Raw genomic sequence first — 22,360 nt, forward strand, 5'->3', positions numbered from 1 at the left:
CACGGACATGGTGATCAGAGAAAGGAGTCCTCAGTACTGCATTCTTTTTCTTCCTCATTCTTTGTATTCCCGCGAACCTTTTCACCAAAGTAGCCTAGGAATTGCCGTGATCCCTTTTATACTTGTAAGAAGTAATGGATGCAGCGTTCTGCCATTGCAGGGTTCGTTAGGATTGTACTGGCTTTGTTAGATCATTTTTTTTTAACATTCTGTGAAAGTCAATGTCATTCTCGAAGCTCTGTAATCATTCATAATGGAAAATATGTTTGCTGTCAATTCCATATTTGCTCAAATGGTAGGTAATCCCTTAAAAAATGTTTTCGCAGAAGCAGTCAAATGAAGTTGTACTAAAGAAACATAGAGACCCTCATATATTGGGATCAGTGGCTTGCTTTTCTTTCTAACCTATGCAATTAACTCATGAACCCCAGACTCTGACTAAATATCAACAGTAATTGTTGCTTCATCCCTAAACCACACGGCCCACACCATAGGATCTTTAAAAATTGCTATGGCTACCACTCTCTACTATTTTCTGCCTGATAACTGAAGTCCTCTTTCACCCACCATTGTATCATAGGCCTGCAACAGGGAATACGTTTTTCAATTTAGTTTAAATCCGGAAATTAGGGCTGCATAGTTGATCAAGTGCAGTTAAAAATACCTGTTGCAGTCCACTAATGAAGCCATGAGCGTTAGGTAGCTCAGTTACATAGATGATACTGGTTTCACTGGCTTCTCCTCCTTTTCCGTTAGCAATGTTTGCTCTGTTTATTTACACTGTACAAAACTTATTTTTGGCTTACCAGCCTGCTTTGCTGCCTTACCCTTTTCAACTGATGGCTTTAATATCAACTCTGCGAAGAGTGTCTGTCCTGATTGGGATCGTTAAACCTCTGCCACAGTTACTGATGATTTACAGCTTCCACTCTCTCAAAACAGAGCTATTGTTTGAAACATAGAGAAGAAAACAAAAAAGAATAATTTGAGCCAATATCATACAAACTGGCTACATAAGAAATGAAGAGGACGAAGACAGAATCTGTGAAACTGATACCAGTAACTATACCATGTTGTATCCATGTTTTCGTAGGACTTTCAGCTTTCTTCTTATATACATTCGCTGCCTACAATTTATTTACATATTTTCATCAAACAAAGAAAACAGAGAGAACTTTGTAATGAAACTAACTCTATAAATGGAGATAAATCAGGTATTTTATTTTGTAACCTTTGCATTTGCACTGAAGCCGACCATGAACTTCATGTAAATATAACTATTTAGCCTCATCGAACCAACAACCCATGTCGGATCTAAATGTAGACGCTGTAAACTATCAGAAATGTTTTTGGGGTCTACATTTAGAGGCTGGCTTATATCAAAACACAGAACTAATATAAATTCAAATACTTTCAAAATCAAAAGACCCAATGTGTAACCAAAGTGGCATGATCATGTTAGAACCTGTCAAAGAAGTGATCCAGACTGTGGTACTGAGGATCCTTGCTGTGATTCCCAGAGCGCACCACCTGTCCTTTAAAAAAGTTTCATGACTCATAACTTTGGTTATCTGCAAGCTACAAACAGAGAACAATATATAGTGTATACATAATAACATGATTTAGTCTCTTATTTATGATTAAATATCTAATTGAACAAATAATGGATTGTAAATATTTTTTCAAGCAGTGGTTAAGCTTTGTCTTGATTATCAAGATTATTGAAATTGACTTAAACATCATGAAAGTAGGCGGTTTGGAGTATCTAAAACAGCCAAACCATAAAATAAGTTTGAAACCATTATAAGTTTGACACTTTAGCATTACTCTTGATATATCAGCGCCACATGTTTTAGAGCCAGAGTTATAACTACTTTATGTTAAAAAGACTTACATGGCACATTTTTCGTAAATACCATCCGGGGCGTTTGGGGCAAATGGATCACTTTTCCAGAAATATTCATCAAGCAACATCAAATTTCCTGATAAGAAAATATGTCATTTTTAGCATAAATAAAGCATCCATGTCCAAAGGTTGTATAATATAACACAAAAGTTGTTACATAGATCTATATCGAAAACTTTAGTCCAGATCTTTGTATTTTCACAGCAACTTTCTCTCCATTGTGAGACACATATGTGTACGTGCTCAAGGTGGCTAAGTATCACATACCTGGCCGACTTTATTCTGAAACCAATTTATAAGCAGAGTAAGAGACCAATAGAGAATCTAAGCATTTTTAGATTCAAAACCATGAGAAACGAAATAACAACAGTTTTAAACGAAGATATAAGCAAAGAGCCACATTTAAACGAAGAAGCCTGCTAAAAGGATGGATTACCTGAAACCGAAGCTGTGACTCATCTGGTCTTGGTGAGATGTCGTTGAAATAGACGGCGACGGGAGATATGCCGGTGGTAAGCTGAGACTTCGTTGTGGATTTCATTGCAATTTAGTTTCTGCAGAGTAGGGTTTTTGATTCTGGATGGATTTAGGTTAGAGGTAGAGCTTTATATAGGAGAAGTATCAAAGGTAGGTGGAACAAAACGTTGGAGAATAGCTTTAACATCCTCATTGATTGAGAAGGTAATGGAAAAAAAAACCCAGACATTGGAGAAGATGAAGTGGAAGAGTCGGGGGAGAGACTCTTGACGCTTGAAGACGACGACGAAACAGATTTTTGGGCATGTGCTCAAATGGGTCGACCGATAATATAATAAAGCCCATACGAAACTCCACTCTATTTTAGCCAAGGTGATGTGTCAAAATAGAGTCTTATGATTGGTTAATTTTCTTAGGTGACGTGGATAGGCTGAGCTTTGAGCTTATTCTCCTTTTAGTATAGGTTAGATGATACATTATTATAACAACTAAAATATTTTTTTTGGGGAAAAATATCTTAAACTAGCAGATAATTAATTGTCCACAAAGGGAAGACGCTCCATGTCTTATCCAAAGGCATTTCCTCACATCCTTATATCTCTCTTTCTCTTCTCTCTCTATCTTCCTCCTCTGCTTCCCGCGGAGCTTTCAGTCTCAAGTATGTCAGTATCTACACATTGTTTCACTTCACCTTGTCACGACCGTACGAGATTTTTCTCAGGCGATGATGGTAATAAACTTCTAAGAAAGAGAATCAAAGGCACTTTCTTGGTTAAGATCTTACCTTCTTCCCAAAACGCTTATCTAAGAATAACTGCGAAATCCTCACGACCCTTATCTGGATTCAGGTCAGGAATCTCTAAGGTAAAACAAAAAATTCAATTCTTTCAATGTTTTTTTTTCAGCTCACGCTTTCGTCATTCCTAATGCTGCTAAACATGTCAGGGAGTATTTGATATTGTGGCATTGACATCTAGGAATGCACTGAAAGAGATGACCACTCCACTGCTGGTAAAACTTGTGGGTGTTGTAGCTTGCGCGTTTCTCATAGTTCCATCTGCAGATGCTGTTGATGCGCTAAAGACTTGTGCATGCTTACTTAAGGGGTGCAGGTAAATCTCTGCATCAGTATATTGTTGAGAGTGTGCTTCTAGATGATAATATATGTATTGAACCTTTGAATTTAATGGATCCATTTAGATTCTACCGTTTTAGATTGTTGAGGTTGTGCATCTAGATGAAGCTAGTGTTAGATATATCAATGTTCTAAAAATTGGTTTAGACGGCATTAAGGTCCGATGTATTCTACTCAAATCGATTTAAACCATTCTAAATCGGTTTTAATCAATCTAAATTGGTCTAAATCTCTTAAATCAAGCGATTATGTTAGTTTAAATTCATAAATTTGTCTAACTTTTTTTGTATATCTAATTTTTATAATTCATCAAAATAACTTTGTAATTAAATCTAAAAATTAAAATATCTACTATAAATGTAAAATATATAAAAAGTATCAATAATTTGTTAAAGACTAGGCTTCGAATAATCCGGCTAGCCATTAATTCTCTTCTAAAACACCTAGCTACCATCTAACGATTTTTTGAACATTGATCTATATGGAGCTGATTTAAGTTGATTACCACATTCTGATTTTTTTTTGTGACAAGTTTATGCATCTCACATTGTCCGACCATATAATTTGTTAGGATAGAACTTGCAAAGTGCATTGCCAACCCTTCCTGTGCAGCCAATGTCGCTTGCCTCCAGACATGTAACAACCGTCCAGATGAAACCGAGTGCCAGGTTCTTTTATCTATCCATAACATATCATTTAGCTTCTTGTGAGACAAGAGACCAATGATTGTGCTTTATTTTTCAGATTAAATGTGGTGATCTATTCGAGAACAGTGTAGTCGACGAGTTCAACGAATGCGCTGTCTCAAGAAAAAAATGTGTTCCTAGAAAATCTGATCTCGGAGAGTTTCCAGCCCCTGACCCTTCTGTTCTCGTCAAGAACTTCAACGTCAAGGACTTTGACGGCAAGTGGTACATTACAAGTGGCTTGAATCCAACCTTTGACGCCTTTGACTGTCAGCTCCATGAGTTCCACACGGAAGACGGCAAGCTTGTTGGAAACATCTCATGGAGAATAAAAACCCCAGATACTGGTTTCTTCACTAGATCAACCGTACAGAAGTTCGTGCAAGATCCTAACCAACCTGCTGTTTTCTACAATCATGACAACGAGTACCTTCACTACCAAGATGACTGGTAACAACAAGAGATAGATTTAGTCTCCGCTTCTCTTCTTGCAAACCAAAGAAGTTTATTAGTTCCACATGACTCTTGCAGGTATATACTTTCATCAAAGATAGAGAACAAACAAGACGACTATATCTTTGTCTACTACCGTGGGAGAAACGATGCTTGGGATGGATACGGCGGTGCGGTTGTGTACACGAGAAGCGCTTCTTTACCCAACACCATTGTACCGGATCTTGAAAAGGCAGCTAAAAGCATAGGCAGAGACTTCAGCACATTCATAAAAACGGATAACACTTGCGGTCCTGAACCTCCTCTGGTGGAGAGACTTGAGAAGACGGTGGAAGAAGGGGAGAAGATTATAGTCAAAGAGGTTGAGGAGATCGAAGAGGAAGTAGAGAAGGAAGTGGAGAAAGTCGGTAAGACTGAGATGACCTTGTTCCAGAGATTAGCTGAAGGGTTTGAAGAATTAAAGCAAGACGAGGAGAATTTCTTGAAAGGGTTAAGTAAAGAGGAGATGGAGTTGCTGGATGAGCTCAAAATGGAAGCTAATGAGGTTGAGAAATTATTTGGAAAAGCTCTACCAATCAGAAAGTTCAGGTAGAGAAACTATATTATTATTATAATACATATACACTGTTGTAAAAACATTTAATCATTTCATAAAATTGGATACACAAAACACACAAGGATTAAGACATCCTTTTTAGCACTTAAGAAGAGGTGAAACTGGTAATGATGGGGATGATAACAACAAGAATGATCAAGAGCAGCACGATGATACCAATGCACATCCATTTCCTACTGCTTCTCTGATGCTTCTTTGCGGTATTCAACTCCTTAGCACCATCTTTAACGTAATGGCTCGCGTTCATCACGTGATGCTCGATCTCATCCATCTGCTCGCCTTGCGCTTCGACCATCACAGCCATATCTAGAAACACTTGGTGTAGCTCCAACAAACTCTTCTCTATCTCCTTCGCCGCATCATACCTTCAAAAAACAAAAAACTTGGAAGTCAATAATAACCAAATCAAACCAAGATTCAGTGTTAATAAACCAAATCAAACCGAGATTCAGTGTTAATAAACCAAATCAAACCGAGATTCAGTGTCAATAACCAAATCAAACCGAGATTCAGTGTCAATAAACCAAATCAAACCGAGATTCAGTGTCAATAAACCAAATCAAACCCAGATTCAGTGTCAATAAACCAAATCAAACCGAGATTCAGTGTCAATAAACCAAATCAAACCAAGATTCAGTGTCAATAAACCAAATCAAACCAAGATTCAGTTGTCAATAAACCAAATCAAACCGTACCTGTCTTGAATCTCAACCACAGTCTCCAACACCTTCCCTCTCCCGTGCTCCTGAACCGCACGTGCGAGAAACTCTTCACCTCCGTCGCTAACAATCTTCTCGATCATCTCTTCGTCTGGTCTCTCGCCAGTAACCGTAAAGTACCGTCTCTCAACGGTCTCCTTGTACTCGCTCATCATCCTCTGCCTCAGCCCCTGAAACTCCATCATCACTTCTTTCAGCTTCTTCCTCAAACCGTTAGTAACCGCCACTCTGCTTCTGTAAACCGGAGTTCCCGATAACCGTTTGATCTCCCGGTTCGCTCTGTCCATCTCCTCGAGCGTGGCCTTGATCGATTTCGCTTTTCGTAAACCGGAGACGATCTCGTTGGAGATCTTGTTGCGGAGAGACTTCACGGAGTCCGACTTGTGCGCGGATTTGCTCTCGTCGTTGTACTGCGAGATGCGAGAGAGCGTTTCGGTGATCAGAGAGATCTCTGATTTGACTTTCTCGGCTTCTTCTAGGAACGAGGAGAGATTTGAGTCTGTGTTGTTGTTGTTCGCCATCTCGAGGTCGGAGTCTGGTGGTCCGGATTCTAGATCCTTCATCGCTGATTTTTTTAGGTCGACGTAGCTTGTGAACGATTTGGTCATTAGGTCGTTCATCTTTTCGCCTGAAAACTCAAATCGAAATTAACTAGAGAGAGTTTGAGAGATGAGAGATGAGTGTGGGTGTGAAGAAAGGATCTGAGAAGTAACGTTTTTAATCAGTGGGGAGATATAGCCGTTACCGTCTTCGTTACCTCCCAACGGCTATATTTGGAGATGTGTCCGTTGGATCGTACATTTGTCAGTCGGCTTCTGATATACATTGATTTTTTTTTAATTGAGTGAAGATTTGGAAACTGAAGAAGAATAGAGGGGCTAAACTGTAATTAGTTGTGTATTAAGGTGCTTTTGGCCGACTTGAGATTGAGCTTTTCTTATTTCGTTGTGACTGATGAGAAAATACAGGGGCTACAATTGCAATATTATATTATAAAGTGTTTTTGGTCGACTTTTATTGTTGGCTCTTCTATTTTGTCACCATTTATTCAAAAAATGTGGCTCTTGTATGGTGCTGTTCATGTGGTAAACTTTTTTGCATCCGAGTCATTCAAATTAGAACACTTAAAAAAAAAAAATTTAGAATACTTAAAAAGTTGGAAATTCATGTTTGTAATCATCTATCCGTTCTATAAATCTGTTTATATTCCCGTACAATCATATTCTAAACTATACAAATTAAACTATTTATTAAAAAATATTTAATCCAATCCTAAATATAAAATGTTTTAGGTAAAATACATTTACTAAAAAAAAATTTATTTAAAATATATCATTAGAATTATAAATTAAAAATTACTTGACAAGTTACATAATCGAATGATTAAATTTGATTGGTTACACAGTTTTTGATAAACTAAAATTTACATAAAAATATGAAAACATAACAAATTGAAACATAATTTTTTTTCTAAACATCTTATGTTTTGAAACGGAGAGAATAGATTAATTCACCGAATAAACTATCATACTTCATAACATTATCTATCAGCGGCGGATGTAGCGTGAAATTTTTTAAGAAATAATCACATATACTAAGATCAAAATGTAACTTTTAATAAGAAAATATAGCTAAAATTTTGGCATATTATTAAGAATCTGAAATTTTTGTGGGTGCAAGAACCTACATCCGCCTCTGCTATCTATCCCTGCAAAACATTTTATTTATAAAACTTACTCTCATAAAAATGGTCATATTTATTTGTATCATTTGTGTGCATCCCTATCAACACTAACCACAGGTTCATGTTTTTAGTCCATATCAACTTCTCATTTCTCAAATATCTCTCTTGGATCCTACTGTGCTTCTTGTCATGAGCGGGGTTATAAGTGTGAAAGATAAACTAATACAGGTCTATTTTCAATACAAGAGTTAAATAGGAGCCTTTTGTAGAAGTAGAATTTATATTAGGGGCTAAAGAAAGAAGGTGATTGAAGGAAGGGAAGATGTGGTGGAGGGAGTGAGACCCATGTGTGTGATGTGTTGGCGAATTTGCTTCCTTAAATTCCAAATCCAAATATCCATCACTACTTTATTTTAAAAGTCTCGTTACGTATACAACACAAATATTTACGAGGCGGATCACCTTTTTATTTATTATACCATTCTTTTTCAGCAGATCATTGATGAGTTATTTGAAATTCAATTTCACATATGACTTTAAACATGAGAATCAATGTCTATAAGACCAGAAACTGTTGATATAAAATGTGTGTTTAAGTATTGATTTAGTAAAGTAAGTTACTAAAAATACTTTTGGTAAACTCATCATGGTAAACAAATTTACACAAAACACGGTAAGAAAACAAAATCCGATTCCAAGTTTAGATAAACTTTTACATAATATCCGCTAAAATTCGTGTGGAACCTTATCCATTAATCTGACTGGTTCCAACACACAAACCATCAGATCATAATTTTCCATATCCAAAATCAACGGCCTAGATCAAATAACCAAAAGCAAAACACTCTCTTCTCGTCCAGAAAATCTCTTTTACACTTCCCCTTTCCATTTCTCTTTATAAATTTCTCGTGTGAAAGAGGAAAAAAAAAAAGAAAGCAAAACTTGGCTAAGCGATTAAAGATTGCTGAGAGTACACGTTGTTGTCTCCGTGAGACTTATAACTTTTCTTCATCTTCTTCTGGTTCTAAATTTTGTATACTTTTTCCTTCTAATGGCGGAGGTAATCAGCAAAACGAGTTTGTTCTTCCGAGGAGCTTGCGTGAATCACCACCACCACGCAGATGACTTCTCCGTCTCGCCGGTGAGTTTCGGTCTCAAAAAGAGTTTCTCTTCTCTCAAGCAGAAGCCTCTTAGAAGCGACTTCTCTGGAAAACAGATCCTACAGACCTTCAACAGGAGCTTCCGATCATCATCCGTTACCGCTCAGGTAGATCCTTGGATTCAGACATGTTTGTTTGAGTTGTTGGTTGGTTCTGTCGGAAAGGATCTTTTAACACGTGTGGTATTTTTTTGTATGTTCAGTCAACGCTGAGGATTGGGACAGCTCAGAAGTGGTGGGAGAAAGGTCTGCAAGAGAACATGAGAGAGATCTCTTCGGCGCAAGAGCTCGTCGACTCTCTCGCCGACGCTGGCGATAAGCTCGTCGTGGTTGACTTCTTCTCTCCTGGCTGCGGCGGATGCAAGGCTCTGCATCCTAAGATGTGCCAGCTGGCGGAGCAGAGCGCTGATGTGCAGTTTCTTCAGGTGAACTACGAGGAGCACAAGTCCATGTGTTATAGCCTCGGTGTCCACGTCCTCCCGTTTTTTCGGTTCTACCGTGGCGCTCAGGGTCGCGTCTGTAGCTTTAGCTGTACTAATGCTACGGTAACGTTTCTCGTCATCTCCACATTAACTCTTAAGAGATCATCATCAGTAATAATCATCGATTTTTGTTATCTTTAGATAAAGAAATTTAGAGACGCGTTGGCGAAGCATAGTCCGGATAGGTGCAGCCTTGGACCAACCAAGGGGCTTGAAGAGAAAGAGCTTGTGGCACTTGCAGCCAATAAAGAACTCAACTTTAGTTACACGCCGAAGGTTGTACCTGTTGAGAAAGAAGCAGCTATTCCCACTTCCAACCCGGCACTCCCTGTTCCTCATCCATCGATGAGTGGCAGTGAGGAGAAGACATTGGTCTCTGCAGGGAGGTGATATGGTTCTGAGAGCGAATAAACATTTCTCTGTACAGTTTGCGTGATAGTAGTTACTAGCAACTGAATATGTATTGCAGTTGTCTGTTCTTGGATTAGCCGGTTTAATGGGGTTTAGTTTTGGGGGGGGGGATCCCCCTGAGCAAAACCGGTTTAATGGAAGACCAGTTCGAGTTTTGCTCAGTTCTTGTGGGAGTGATAGTGGAAGTTCGTGCGTTTGTGCACAATGGGAAGAAAGTTTCTACTTCAGTCAGATTTAGTAGGACTACTTTTGTTTCGTTGCTTGTTTTTAATTGCTTTAAGCCTTTAAGGTGTTTCTATGCAAGTAAAAATATCCATAATACAATGTCATTTATGGTGGTATTCTCTATGGTGAAGGTCTTTTCTAAAGCTTATGTTTACAAGTTTTCAAATGTTGGCGTTTGCCATGTTTCCTCTCATATTATGGATTAAATTGTATTCGTTCGTTGAGCATTCTTTCCTCTGATTTACAAATGAAAACAAGACTTGGGTATCTTTTACCGGTTGATCAGAGAGTTTCGGCTTGTGAGAATTAGAGTTCTGTATCACAAAACTAGGTATTGGTTTCTGGTAGTTAGGTAATACCGTAATAGCCACTATGTCTAAATGCTTCTGTTTATTTTCCAACTAGGAGAGATCTACTGGAACAGTAGAAAAGGTTTGGAGACTGATAAATAGTGATATTGAAAATGTAACATACCACTTCATTGACAGAAGAACCAGATCATAATCCATGGCAGAATACAAAATCAGATCTTTCTAAAAGACAACATATTTGAAGTAAGTAAAAAACACTCATGAAAACTTGTCAAACTCGAATCCTATTAAAACTCCTCACTCCTCGTGTCTATGTTGATTCAAGGTTTATTATACAACATACACTCATTCCAGCATCTGTTCGGCAGATACTTGGCCAACGGCTTTCTGACTTTTATTCTTCTTGCCTGCTGTAGTAGACAATATCTTGTTACTTCCACAATTGGCTAAAATTGCATATAGTAACAAACACTGAGATAAAACAATGATGTACCTTTATTCTTTAGTTTATTGAGCTTCAAGGTCTTCTTCACGCTAAACTTTCTAGGGGGTTTCTTGGATTCTTCTTCTGATGCACCTGGAACCAGTAAAAGAAAATTTAAAAAAAAAAAACTCACTTCAACAAAATACCTAACAATATATATATATGTCACAGGGGCAAAAGGAATGGCCTTTCTATAAAATGCTAACAGTAACATGATCTCAATCAGTAAAAGAAAAACAATCGTTCTACAAATCCAAACTCATTTGCAGAGTTACAGCTCAAGTACTGAAGAATTATTCCTAACTAACTAAGTCAAAGAGATCAATTAACAAAGCAAGAGCTCAGACCATCAGCAGAAGCCATCTCCACATCCTCCATAGTTACAAGACCCTTCTCCACCATCTCTTTCTGCTCCTGTTATCACATTAACAAAAACTCTCTTTTTTTTTTAATTTAAAATTCGACGAGTAGTAGCAATATCATCACGTATCCAATACGATATAAAAGAAAGGATATTCATACTCGGCGCCATTTGCGGAGGAGTTTCTTCTGACGTTTTCCGGAGACGGAGACAACCGGAGCTCTGCTCTTCAGTTTGTTGGTGAGTGGATCTCCGTGGATGGCTCGCTTTCTATCAGCTTTCGCCTCCCTCTTCTTCTTCGCTATCTCGTTGTATTTTGCCATCTCTACCACAAAAACCTCAAGCTTCGAACGGACGCCTCCTCCTCCTCTCTACTTCAAACCTAGAAACTTCTCCTTAAGCCCTAAATCCACCGTTGCCTTGAGCTATGTTTGGGCTTTTCCATGTCTTTTACCAACTTTGTTTGGGCTTTTTCTTTATCTTTTATTACCCAAACCGTCTTACTTCTATTTGTTCAGCCGGTTTAAATTAGATTCAGACATGTCAAACCTGTTTGGTTTGGTTCAGTTCACCCTAACCAAAATAGAGTCATCTACTTGATATACAAAAAATGTTACTCCCTCCGTTTCGATTTAATTGTCGTTGTAAAAAAAAAAAATTTGTTTCAAAATAAGTGTCATTTTAGAGTTTCAATGCAAAATTTATTAATAAAATTATCCACTTTATTTTTCTATTGGTTGAAATATGGTTACGTGTATAAGGTAATTGTGTTTTTATTTTAAAAATATACAAAATCATATATTTTTTTAATCTGTGTGCATAAACCTAAAACGACAAATAAAATGAAACGGACGGAGTATTAAAACATTTATAAAAAACTGGATTATTAAAAAATTATAACTTTTTCAATATACAGTTTTGATTGGATAACATGATTTCATCTATAGAATATTTTATTATTTGAGTACATATCTACGGTCATTTCTACTTCTCTCTATATTATATAAAAGATATCTATAAAAAAAAATTAATGAAAACATATATACATTTTCAGAAAAAAAAAACGAAATTATGTCTAAATCAAACTATAAAAACGTGATTACACTTAGATAGATTTCACCATTAAGAAGTAATTTAGACATTGACACACACACCTACAAAATTAGGGGATAATATTTAGATGGTCTACATTTCTTTATATTTTTTCTTTCCTACAAATTTTACTTTCAATCAGATATTTTTCTTCTTTTCTTACTTATACGTTTCTTTTTTTTTTTTTTTTTTTTTTTTGTCGACATACTTGTACGTTTCTTTCTAAATCAGCATAATATAATTTTAAATTCGATTATATACAGTAATAACGTATTTGATTTTTTTCCTTTTAAAAATGTTAGCATAAATAACATCGACTACATTCACTGATCCAGTTTAGTATAAAAGAACACCCCACAACACGAAGAGTTTTCATTATTTATTTTGCATTGTTTTCGATATTACTTCTGATATTTGGAGATTAGATTAAAAAAAAAAGGCTGTAAATTTTGTTACCAAAACCAAAACAATCTCACCGCGGCGAAGCGTCTCGACCCCGTCGCCGGAGATTCCTCCCCCCCCCCCCCCAAACAAACCCTAATATTCTTCTTCTATCGCTTTCGTGATCTCTCTGCACTTAGAGTCGGTAAGCCCTGTTTAGCCTCAGCCTCAATTTCGTCGTCGTCGCGTGATTTTCGTTTCGTTCTCGCTTCACTTAAAAGCGTTTACACTATCTCCATCAAGTCTGTTCCGCTTCTGGTATCAGAGTGGAGTGGTTCATAGATCTTAGAGAGTGTTTAAATGATAGGGCGTGATTTAATCTCCAGAATCAATCAATCAATATTCAATACCTTTTCCATTTACTTCTTTTTAATTACATTTAGGTAATTCTTTGTAGTTTCTGAGTTAAGGATGAATCTACTAACTTATGACTGAATGTTTTGGTTATTAATGCTTATTCAGTAGGAAGGGAAGGGAAGGGAAGGGAAGAGAGGTTACAATGGAGGGAAAAGAGGAAGAGATGGATAGAAGTGAAGACATAATGGATGTGGAGATTGAAAAGGAGCAGAATGATGAAGTGATGGAAGAAAACAACAATCAAGATGAGGAGATGCAAGATACTGATTTGAGATCTGAGAGTTCTGTTTCTAATTCAGATGAAGAGGAAGGGTTGCGGTCTGGGAATGATGATGAGTTGGACCTTGAGGTCAGCAACTTGTGGATATCTCTTTGTTCATTTTTGTTGTTGTTGTGATAGCATGACCTAATATACCTTTATTATGCAGAAACCTCTGAGCGAGGAGGAAGTAGACGAGTTGATTTCAGATCTTTTGGGAGTAGAGAGTAAGGTATTTAATCTCTGCCTTTTGCTTGATCGAGGAGTTCTTGGTGGGCCAGTTTTAGCTTCCTGGTTTTAATCTCACTCACAATGACTCCACATTGGTGTTTAGGCTGCTGAAGCTCAGGAATCACTCGAAAAGGAGTCTCTTTCTAAGGTAGAGAGTGAAGTTAGGGAGGAATTAGCGCAAACGCTCCACGGTGATGAGGTTAGATTCTTTCTCATACTATCATACCTCAGAGTTCCTTTGTTCTTTCCTATTAAACATCTTAGAGCGTGCCTGGTTTAGCTGGATAAGGCTGTGGAAGCTGAAATGATGACATTTAAAGACGAATGGGAGGCAACTCTTGATGAGCTTGAAACTGAAAGTGCAAACTTGTTGGTATGCTCGTTTTTGCTTCTTCTGTTTTCACAAAAGTTAATGCAAACGTTTATTTATTACTCTAAATGAACCTACAAACTTATATTCTCTTTTTGTTTCTTTCTCAAAGGAGCAACTTGATGGTGCTGGAATTGAACTTCCAAAATTGTACGAAATGATCGAAAGTCAGGCCCCTAATGGTTGCTATACCGAAGCTTGGAAAAAAAGAGCGCACTGGGTTGGGACCCAGGTAACAAAAGAAACTGGGGAATCATTGGCTAAAGCAGAGAGTTTCCTTCTCACCCACCGGCCTGTCCGAAAGTAGGTTTTTTTTTTTGTTTGTTTTCAATTTTTAGCTAGTACAATTACTCAAGGACGTCATGGTAGGTATATTTAATCATTTTTCTGGTGTAGACGACATGGAAAACTCTTGGAGGAGGGAGCTAGTGGGTTTCTGGAGAAAAAGTTTGCTGACGATGCAGTTAAAGAGTGTCTAACTGGAACATCTGAGCTTGACTGGTCGTCTCTCAACAAAGTTTTTTCGGAAAAAAGAGATGAGGCTATTTCCTTCGGTAGTAAGCACTGGGCTTCTGTTTACTTGGCAAGCACTCCACAACAAGCTGCAGCCATGGGATTAGAATTTCCAGGAGTCAATGAGGTAAAATTTTCATCTATGCCTCTATTTTTCCTGATAGCCTTGATGCTGATGATGATTGCGTATATTTCATCTGTTGAATTTTCTCCAAGTAAAAGCGCTAGGCATCTCCTTTCTTGACGATTTTTACTTGGGTGACCTACCTGCCATAATACATTTTATGAAAGCAGGCATTTTTTTTCCTTGTTAGTTTCTGCTTGCAAGTCAATAAATTTATGGTCCATTGTTGTGCCATGATCAAGATAGGAAACATTGCTCACTCTACGGTGTAAGTTGTCATTAGCATAAAAATAGAAAGCCAAGTTGATGTCAAAAATTAAAAGAATAAAACATTAAGCTTAGCTCTCAGGTCTTAAAAGGATTGACAAAATTCGAGCATTAACTTGGTTATCATTAGTTGTAACAGTTAGATGATGCACATGACATTATTTGCTACCTTGGGATGCAAGTTATTTTTGAAGATTTAATGTTCCTTCTCAAGTTAGTGCAACAAAAATGGTCATTTTAAAATATCGGGCTTTATAACCCTAAATTATAGCCATCCTACTGCTAGAAGACAACTTAATATAACTTCAGACTGATTATCACTGTAATTTTTTCTTTTCTTTCAGGTGGAGGAAATTGAAGAGATAGATGAAAGTTTGGCAGACCCTTTTTTCGCTGATGCAATAGAAAACGAAAGAGAACTTGCCCTCACCGGAGAACAAAAGAAAAACTATATAAGGGTATTATATTTTTACTTAACTTCTTTCATTTCTGAGAATAAGCATACTACTTTTGAAAGTATTACCGTTTCTGGATGCTCTTTATGTTCCTGCTTTTACAGAGTTTGCAATGAAATATGTATTCTTAATACGATTTAAGACTATCCCAACTCCCGCCTTTTAATTTATTATCTTGAATATGACATTAAATCACCAACAGGTCAAAGAAGAGGATGATATAAATATCGATCGTGAACTTCAACTTCGTTTGAAACGGAAGAGACGCAAGAAAAGATCTAAACAGGTCTGTTTTGCTTATTTGTTGAGTTTCTTCTTGTAGCATAGCATATATTTTATTCAAGACTCCTTGGGGTTACTAGTTACATGAGTGTTACCGGTTATCTGTTGAGTATATCAGTCTTAGTGAGCCTGCTTCTCGAGAGTTTAGTCACGTATAGTTTGTGTTTTGCTATAAATTTTGTGTAGTTAATATTGTGCTGATTTCATGTATATAAGGTGTAAATTTCATTAGGGACATATCTTTTTAGTACAAGATGGTCATTTGACTGTTATTTAGCTTTTACATCTTGTTGCTGGATTGTCAGTAGTGACGGTTCTGTCTTGTGTTAAAGCGAGATTTAAGGCATGCAGTGACTGGGTTGTGTTGGTCTGAAGGAATTATAACTTGGCTCACGTCGCAGTCTTCATTTGGTTTTATTTCAGGTTATCAGGCACACGGCAGAGGATAGGGATGATGATTCGGCGTATTTGTATGGGAATTCGATTGCGCCAGACCCTGCTGAAGATCAAGTAAAATGTCCGGAGAATAGCATTGAGTTTCAAAATAATGAAGTTAACAAACAGGAAAACGGGAATTTGTCTAATTCAGATGCAGATAAGATGGTCCCCGTCGCAGATCTTAATGTAGATACCATGAGAGACGATTCACAGAATCCAGCAAGCAATTTTAGGTGTACTGCCTGTAATAACGTAACTGTGGAAGTGCATAGTCATCCGCTTTTAGATGTAATAGTTTGCATGGATTGCAAACGTTTAATTGAAGATAGAGTTGCTAAGGTATATTTTTTTTCCTCTTCCATTTTTATGCGACTTGCAATGCATTTGCGTCTGGGCCAGATATAGACACTTAATTAGAAGGGATTTTTTTTTTGTCGTAGACTCGTAGTCGATTCATGACTACATAGATTTGTTAAATCGTTTTTCATTTTATTACCTTCATTTGGTGCATATACTGCTTTTTGTTATTTGGAGGATTTCATAGAAATGTTGCCGTAATCTTACAAATATTCTTTTCATATATTTATCTTTCTAACCAAAACGTTTGGCTCTTACCAGCAGCTTGATGCCTCTTTGGAACGTCACTGTGAATGGTGTGGACACGTTGCTGACTTAATAAATTGTAGGTCATGCGAAAAACTTTTCTGTGCATCATGTATAAAGAGGAATATTGGTGACGAATACTTGTCCGAAGCTCAATCCTCTGGTTGGGATTGTTGCTGTTGCGCTCCAATTCCCCTGCGAAGATTGACACTGGAACTGGAGAAAGCCATGGGAGATAAGAAGTCAATGGAGTCTAGCTCTGATTCCAGCTCGGATTCTAGCTCTGATTCCAGCTCTGATGATAATTCTGTTGATACAGATGCTGATGTCACTGTAGCAGTAAGGTATTATCATATATATATACATATATCTTGCGGGTATAAAAGTCCAGCATGTCTTCAACTGATTTCGACTTTTTTTTGTTTAGCTCAAAGAAGAAATTGAAAAAGAAAATCCGGCGGATAATTGATGATGCTGAACTAGGGAAAGATACGAGAAGTAAAATAGCAATTGAGAAGGTGTTTGCTCGACAGTCATATTTGTTATATTGTATACGAACTTTGAATATTTCCTTATTTTTGCTTCTTTACTCATTGTACATCTGGTTCTTTATTTTTGTAGAAACGACAGGAGCGCCTTAGGTCCTTGCAGTTTTCTGCCAGATACAAAACAATTAGCTCTATGGGAGACGTGAAAATTCCAGAAGGTGCGGAAGCTGAGGTTCTTGGTGATGCACACAGTGGTTACATAGTGAATGTGGCTAGGGAGATTGGTGAAGAAGCTGTGAGAGTTCCTCGTAGCATATCTGCCAAACTAAAACCCCATCAGGTTAGCATTAACATGTGTGCTCTGTGCATCCTTTGTTTAGCGTAAACCGTTTCATAACATACTTCATCTCTTTCAGAAAATCATTTATGATAAATGAATAGTCGGAGTCTTGTCACCTGCACTATTGGGCATTAAACATACTCATCTCTTCTAGAAATGCTTATTATGGAACTGAATTCTGCCCTAAGTTTGGTGGTTTCTGTTTTCAGGTTACAGGGATTAGATTTATGTGGGAAAATATTATTCAGTCTATCAACAGTGTGAAGTCTGGTGATAAAGGTCTTGGGTGCATTCTAGCACATACAATGGGCCTGGGGAAAACTTTTCAGGTACTAAATTTTTTTTTCACGCACGAGTCTGTTTGCATGTTTCTTATTATCGTCCTGTCTAATTAATGCATACTGGTAATGGTTAATTGTTAATATGGTGTGTGGTGTTACTGGCTCATTATATCTTCTCCCACTTTAATCTATCAGGTTATAGCGTTCCTGTACACTGCAATGAGATGTGTTGATTTGGGTCTGAAATCTGCCCTTATTGTGACTCCTGTAAATGTGTTGCACAATTGGCGAAGTGAATTTACGAAGTGGATGCCTTCAGAAGTGAAACCACTTCGCATCTTCATGCTTGAAGACGTTTCAAGGTATATATTCTTTTATGAATGAAGCTTTTGGTTGCAGATTTTCCATGCTTCCAAAGTTTTTCTGAAAGGCATTTGGTTGACGCTCCAAAGTCTAGTGTCTTCTTGTTCTTCTCTAATTTGACTATCGTTGTTTAACTAATACTCGAAACAACCTTTTTTCTCCCGAAACCTTTTGGCAGTTCAGATATGTGTTTGTATATTATTCTGATCTACTCTAGGTTATTAAAAGTAGGGCCTAATTAATCTAAAGCTGTGTGCCCTAAGACTGCTGAATGTTGCGTTTACTAAACCTACGTGAATATCTTGTCCCTAATAAAATAATATAGATGCAAGGCCTCTCGTCCGAATTCAGAACATCTCAGCTGTTTTGACTTCCTACAAAATTTTCAAAAGGGTCCATAATTTATGGAACATACATATCAATATTCATGGATCATCCCTTTCATCTAAATACTTCTTGTTTGGCCTATGTCAACCGTACTTTTGGTGACAGTTTGGCAACTCAGTTCCTCCGTATTTTTTTTTATTTTGAAGGGAGAGAAGATTGGACTTGCTGAGGAAGTGGAGAAATAAGGGCGGAGTCTTCTTGATGGGATATGCCGCTTTTAGAAACCTGTCTCTGGGGAGGGGGGTGAAGGATATAAATGCGGCCAAAGAATTCTGCAGTGCCTTGAGGGTAAGACTATAATTTCACTGTTATATTTCTTGTTTTATACCCTTTTTATATTATCTTTTCACTTGCTGTTTATGGTTACAAATTCCCTTCATTCGAGGATTAATCTTTTTGTTTAAGTTCTTTTTGTGAATTGTGATGCCTACTGTATCATAAATTTTTCTGTTCTCATGCTTGCAATATTTTATTCTTGCAATTATTTGAACCTATGTGGCTGCAGGATGGACCTGATATACTTGTTTGTGACGAGGCTCACATTATCAAGAACACCAGGGCTGACACAACCCAAGCATTAAAGCAAGTTAAATGCCAGAGAAGAATTGCCTTAACAGGATCACCCCTTCAAAACAATCTCATGGAATATTATTGCGTAAGTTACTGAAGGAACCATATAAACTTGTGACTAATTTGTTCTTAGCCCCTGTTTCTTAATTTATGTCTTTATTGCAACAGATGGTTGACTTTGTAAGAGAAGGATTCTTGGGAAGTAGCCCTGAGTTTAGAAATCGGTTAGTCTTTCCTACCAGTGTTTTACTATCTGCCTGTGTTCACGTTATGTTTCTAGAGTTTTAATCGTGCTTCACCTTGCGTGCAGCTTCCAAAATCCAATAGAAAACGGACAGCATATGAATTCAACTGCAGAGGACGTGAAAATTATGAACCAAAGATCACACATCCTGTATGAGGAATTGAAAGGATTTGTGCAAAGAATGGATATGAATGTCGTGAAAAAGGATCTGCCACCTAAAACAGTCTTCGTAATATCTGTCAAACTATCGCCCTTGCAGCGGAAGTTGTATAAGAGATTTCTTAAGTTATATGGGTTCAATGATGGAAGAGCAGATGAAAGGATGAGAAAAAACTTTTTTGCTGCTTACCAGGTCTTGGCCCAGGTATAAATGTGATAAATGCTTTGCTAAGCCTTCAATCTTTTTTATTAATTTAGTACTTAAATTTATAACTGTTTTTCTAAGCACTGGTTAACCACTTTGGAGATTTTATTTGGTATCCTTTTTCCTATTCTTAACCCCCTCTGTTGTTTTTGGGCTTCTCAGATTTTGAATCATCCAGGGATTCCGCAGTTAAGAAGTGAAGATAAGAGACAAGGTCGCCGCGGTAGCATTGTTGATATTCCAGATGACTGTTCGAGTGATGAAAATTTAGACTGCAACATGGTTGTGGGAGGTAACTCTTAATTCTCACTGTTCACATTTTTTAAAGATTTGTTTAAACTAGTTATTTTAGATATTTTTTTACTCTGATCTAAGGAAATGCTAGGTGCAGTAGAAAACATTTTTATATTTTTCTAAATTGAATAAGATTTCCCCTAGCGGGAGGACTGGTTTAATTTGTCTAAGACTTGCTTACCAACGATAATCATCTTTTCTAAAAACGTGTATGTTTTCAAGCTTCATCATATATGACTGAGCTTGCAGTATAACAAGTTCAATAGCTTTTAAAATATATAAACACATTTGCGTCATTGTTGTTGTTCTGGATACTGACTGAGAAACAGAGAACTATTAACTTTAAAATATATATTAAACAGTGTATCATTTTTGTTTTGGATACTGACAGAGAAACAGAGGAATATGAGTGATTTGCAAGATAAAGTTGACGGCTACCTCCAGAAGGTAACTATGACTGCTCAGCTCGACTGTATTAGTAATTACCGTCAACCACTTCAAAGTAAACAGCTGTGATTCTAATCCTGTCTTTTTGCCAGGATTGGTGGGTCGACCTACTTCAAAAAAATAATTATAAGGTCTCGGAATATAGTGGCAAAATGATTTTGCTGTTGGATATTTTATCCATGTGCGCTCATGTGGGTGATAAGGCGCTCGTGTTTAGCCAGAGTATCCCGACATTGGATCTCATAGAACTTTATCTTTCAAGAGTACCTCGTCACGGTAAACATGGCAAGTGTTGGAAAAAGGGAAAAGACTGGTATAGGTTGGTATCTAGTTCTTTCATAATAGCATGAATGATGTATGAACCATTATGGCGGCGCTAACTTCCCTTGCACTGATGCAGAATTGATGGAAAAACCGAAAGCTCAGAACGCCAGAAGTTGGTTGATAGGTTCAATGAGCCTGAAAACAAAAGGGTGAAATGCACTCTTATCTCAACCAGAGCGGGGTCTCTTGGGATTAATCTTTATGCTGCTAACCGTGTGATCATCGTTGATGGTTCATGGAATCCAACTTATGATCTTCAAGCTATCTTTCGAGCTTGGAGGTACTTCATAGAATACCAATGGAATTTAAATTTTGTAACACACAGCATTAAGAAATGTGCCTTAGCATCCACGTGGACTTATTGTTTGCAGGTATGGGCAAAAGAAGCCAGTGTTTGCGTACAGGTTGATGGCACGTGGGACTATCGAAGAAAAAATATATAAACGGCAGGTATTGAAAGAACCAAAACATTGCTAGTTTCAGTATCTCTTCTTCGAAGGAGACGTTCATGTATCAGATATATGTCAATATGATTTAGGTGAACAAGGAGGGGCTCGCTGCGAGAGTGGTGGATAGACAACAAGTGCACAGGACTATCTCCAAAGAAGAGATGTTACATCTTTTTGAATTTGACGATGACGATGAGAAATCCGACGCCGTCACTGAGATAAGCAAGCGAAAGGAAGCGGCCACTTCATCTCGCGGTTGCGACTCTGACAAATTGATGGAGAACTTACTACAGAGACATAGCCCCGAGTAAGTTTGCAAGAGTAACCATACTCACAATCTGTACTTGCATTATTTGGTTTTTCTCACACTCTGTCCTTTGTTTTACTATAGCTGGATCTCTAGTTTCCATGAGCACGAGACATTGCTACAAGAAAATGAAGATGAAAGACTGACAAAGGAAGAAAAAGATATGGCCTGGGAAGTTTATAGGAAAGCACTTCAGTGGGAAGAAGTTCAACGAGCCCCAGTCAGTGAAGCACCTGTGCTACAAAAACCTTCCCCATCACCACAAATACAGCCCTTACGCCACCCGAGGGGGTTCAACAGAAGTCGCTTTGTGAACCGAAGCTGCACTAGGATCGCGCATCAGCTTACACTCGTAAGCCAAGGAAGAAAAGTGGGTAGCAGCACAATCTGTGGGGAGTGTGGGTGCGTTATAAGGTGGGAAGATGTTTTACCCGCACCCAAACTTTCAGAGGTAAACTAAAATAGTAAATGAAGATTGCAAAAGAGTTGAGTTTACTTTTTTTTTAAGTACGGGACTGAAACCGAATTATGAGGGAATAGTAACATTTGACATTCCTTTTAGCTTTTATAGATGATTTAGATTATAGTTCCATTGCCGAGATAAAAATCAGGGCGTTTGTTAGTGTGTTTACTTTCTAATCATGCTGGAACTCGTCTTGTAAATCTAAAGTGATTTGAGAATTTGTAAGAGTAACCATATCATTGCAAGGTTTTGTTTCTCCAATTTGAATTTGCGCATCACTCGGGTTCGAGATTCGAATATACAACTTTCGACACGTTTGTTTGATCCCATTCCCTCTATTGCTTCCATTCAAACTCATGTCATCTAAGAGGACCAAGGCTGATTCCAAATCTTGCAAAGATTTCCGATGACCATGTTATAGGTAACAGTATCTGGAACCGCACTAGACATTACCAAGATTCTCAAGATAGCCATTGCTTTATCCATCTGATCGATTCT

The 22,360-nt window shown here is 37.6% G+C and overlaps 6 protein-coding genes across 25 annotated transcripts; 3 read left to right on the plus strand and 3 right to left on the minus strand.

Annotated features, from left to right (window-relative positions):
• Positions 1–283: 283 nt before the first annotated feature.
• Positions 284–2,907, minus strand: LOC106440253. Of its 16 annotated transcripts, none has more exons than XR_007323708.1 (8): positions 2,343–2,881; positions 2,064–2,188; positions 1,895–1,982; positions 1,466–1,578; positions 1,232–1,314; positions 1,070–1,127; positions 665–944; positions 284–582 (listed from the first exon to the last, which is right to left on the minus strand). XR_007323708.1 is itself a non-coding variant. In XM_048757891.1 (6 exons), the coding sequence occupies exons 1-5, from the start codon at positions 1,972–1,974 to the stop codon at positions 934–936; spliced, it is 357 nt and encodes a 118-aa protein (XP_048613848.1). In that variant the 5' UTR covers positions 1,975–2,907; the 3' UTR covers positions 284–582; positions 665–933. The 16 variants fall into 16 exon arrangements, 1 of the variants encoding a protein (XP_048613848.1); XR_001287640.3 differs by having other exon boundaries at positions 1,232–1,334; XR_007323711.1 differs by having other exon boundaries at positions 1,466–1,530; positions 2,343–2,880.
• A 136-nt stretch (positions 2,908–3,043) lies between these two features.
• LOC106415200 (violaxanthin de-epoxidase, chloroplastic-like) lies at positions 3,044–5,249 on the plus strand. The gene is given in 5 exon segments (NM_001315907.1): positions 3,044–3,247; positions 3,329–3,495; positions 4,090–4,186; positions 4,263–4,654; positions 4,736–5,249. Coding segments are annotated over 5 exon segments (1,374 nt in total).
• LOC106415202 (syntaxin-related protein KNOLLE) lies at positions 5,247–6,979 on the minus strand. The gene is made up of 2 exons (XM_013855839.3): positions 5,969–6,979; positions 5,247–5,638 (listed from the first exon to the last, which is right to left on the minus strand). The coding sequence occupies exons 1-2, from the start codon at positions 6,610–6,612 to the stop codon at positions 5,359–5,361; spliced, it is 924 nt and encodes a 307-aa protein (XP_013711293.2). The 5' UTR covers positions 6,613–6,979; the 3' UTR covers positions 5,247–5,358.
• A 1,586-nt stretch (positions 6,980–8,565) lies between these two features.
• Positions 8,566–10,069, plus strand: LOC106415750 (thioredoxin-like 1-1, chloroplastic). Its single transcript, XM_048757890.1, has 4 exons — positions 8,566–8,653; positions 8,708–8,943; positions 9,039–9,380; positions 9,459–10,069. The coding sequence occupies exons 2-4, from the start codon at positions 8,728–8,730 to the stop codon at positions 9,705–9,707; spliced, it is 807 nt and encodes a 268-aa protein (XP_048613847.1). The 5' UTR covers positions 8,566–8,653; positions 8,708–8,727; the 3' UTR covers positions 9,708–10,069.
• A 341-nt stretch (positions 10,070–10,410) lies between these two features.
• Positions 10,411–11,559, minus strand: BNAC05G06230D. Of its 2 annotated transcripts, none has more exons than XM_013852930.3 (4): positions 11,271–11,559; positions 11,096–11,162; positions 10,758–10,841; positions 10,411–10,671 (listed from the first exon to the last, which is right to left on the minus strand). In XM_013852930.3, exons 1-4 carry the CDS (start codon positions 11,430–11,432, stop codon positions 10,610–10,612), a joined length of 375 nt encoding a protein of 124 aa, XP_013708384.1. In that variant the 5' UTR covers positions 11,433–11,559; the 3' UTR covers positions 10,411–10,609. The 2 variants fall into 2 exon arrangements, with proteins under 2 accessions (XP_013708384.1, XP_013708383.1); XM_013852929.3 differs by having other exon boundaries at positions 10,411–10,674.
• Positions 11,560–12,549: 990 nt separating this feature from the next.
• LOC106415314 (protein CHROMATIN REMODELING 20-like) lies at positions 12,550–22,123 on the plus strand. Of its 4 annotated transcripts, none has more exons than XM_048757893.1 (26): positions 12,550–12,787; positions 13,105–13,348; positions 13,428–13,490; positions 13,593–13,688; positions 13,770–13,862; positions 13,972–14,162; positions 14,256–14,499; positions 15,108–15,221; positions 15,421–15,504; positions 15,924–16,277; positions 16,557–16,885; positions 16,969–17,059; positions 17,163–17,369; positions 17,579–17,698; positions 17,846–18,012; positions 18,547–18,688; positions 18,906–19,055; positions 19,139–19,194; positions 19,281–19,578; positions 19,741–19,870; positions 20,264–20,319; positions 20,412–20,638; positions 20,720–20,923; positions 21,015–21,093; positions 21,182–21,399; positions 21,484–22,123. In XM_048757893.1, exons 2-26 carry the CDS (start codon positions 13,142–13,144, stop codon positions 21,857–21,859), a joined length of 4,296 nt encoding a protein of 1,431 aa, XP_048613850.1. In that variant the 5' UTR covers positions 12,550–12,787; positions 13,105–13,141; the 3' UTR covers positions 21,860–22,123. The 4 variants fall into 4 exon arrangements, with proteins under 4 accessions (XP_048613850.1, XP_048613851.1, XP_048613849.1 ...); XM_048757894.1 differs by having other exon boundaries at positions 12,583–12,787; positions 13,108–13,348; XM_048757892.1 differs by lacking the exon at positions 12,550–12,787 and adding an exon at positions 12,834–13,025.
• Positions 22,124–22,360: the final 237 nt, after the last annotated feature.

The sequence above is a fragment of the Brassica napus genome, chromosome C5 (genome assembly GCF_020379485.1).
Source record: "Brassica napus cultivar Da-Ae chromosome C5, Da-Ae, whole genome shotgun sequence".
NCBI classification, from domain to species: domain Eukaryota; kingdom Viridiplantae; phylum Streptophyta; class Magnoliopsida; order Brassicales; family Brassicaceae; genus Brassica; species Brassica napus.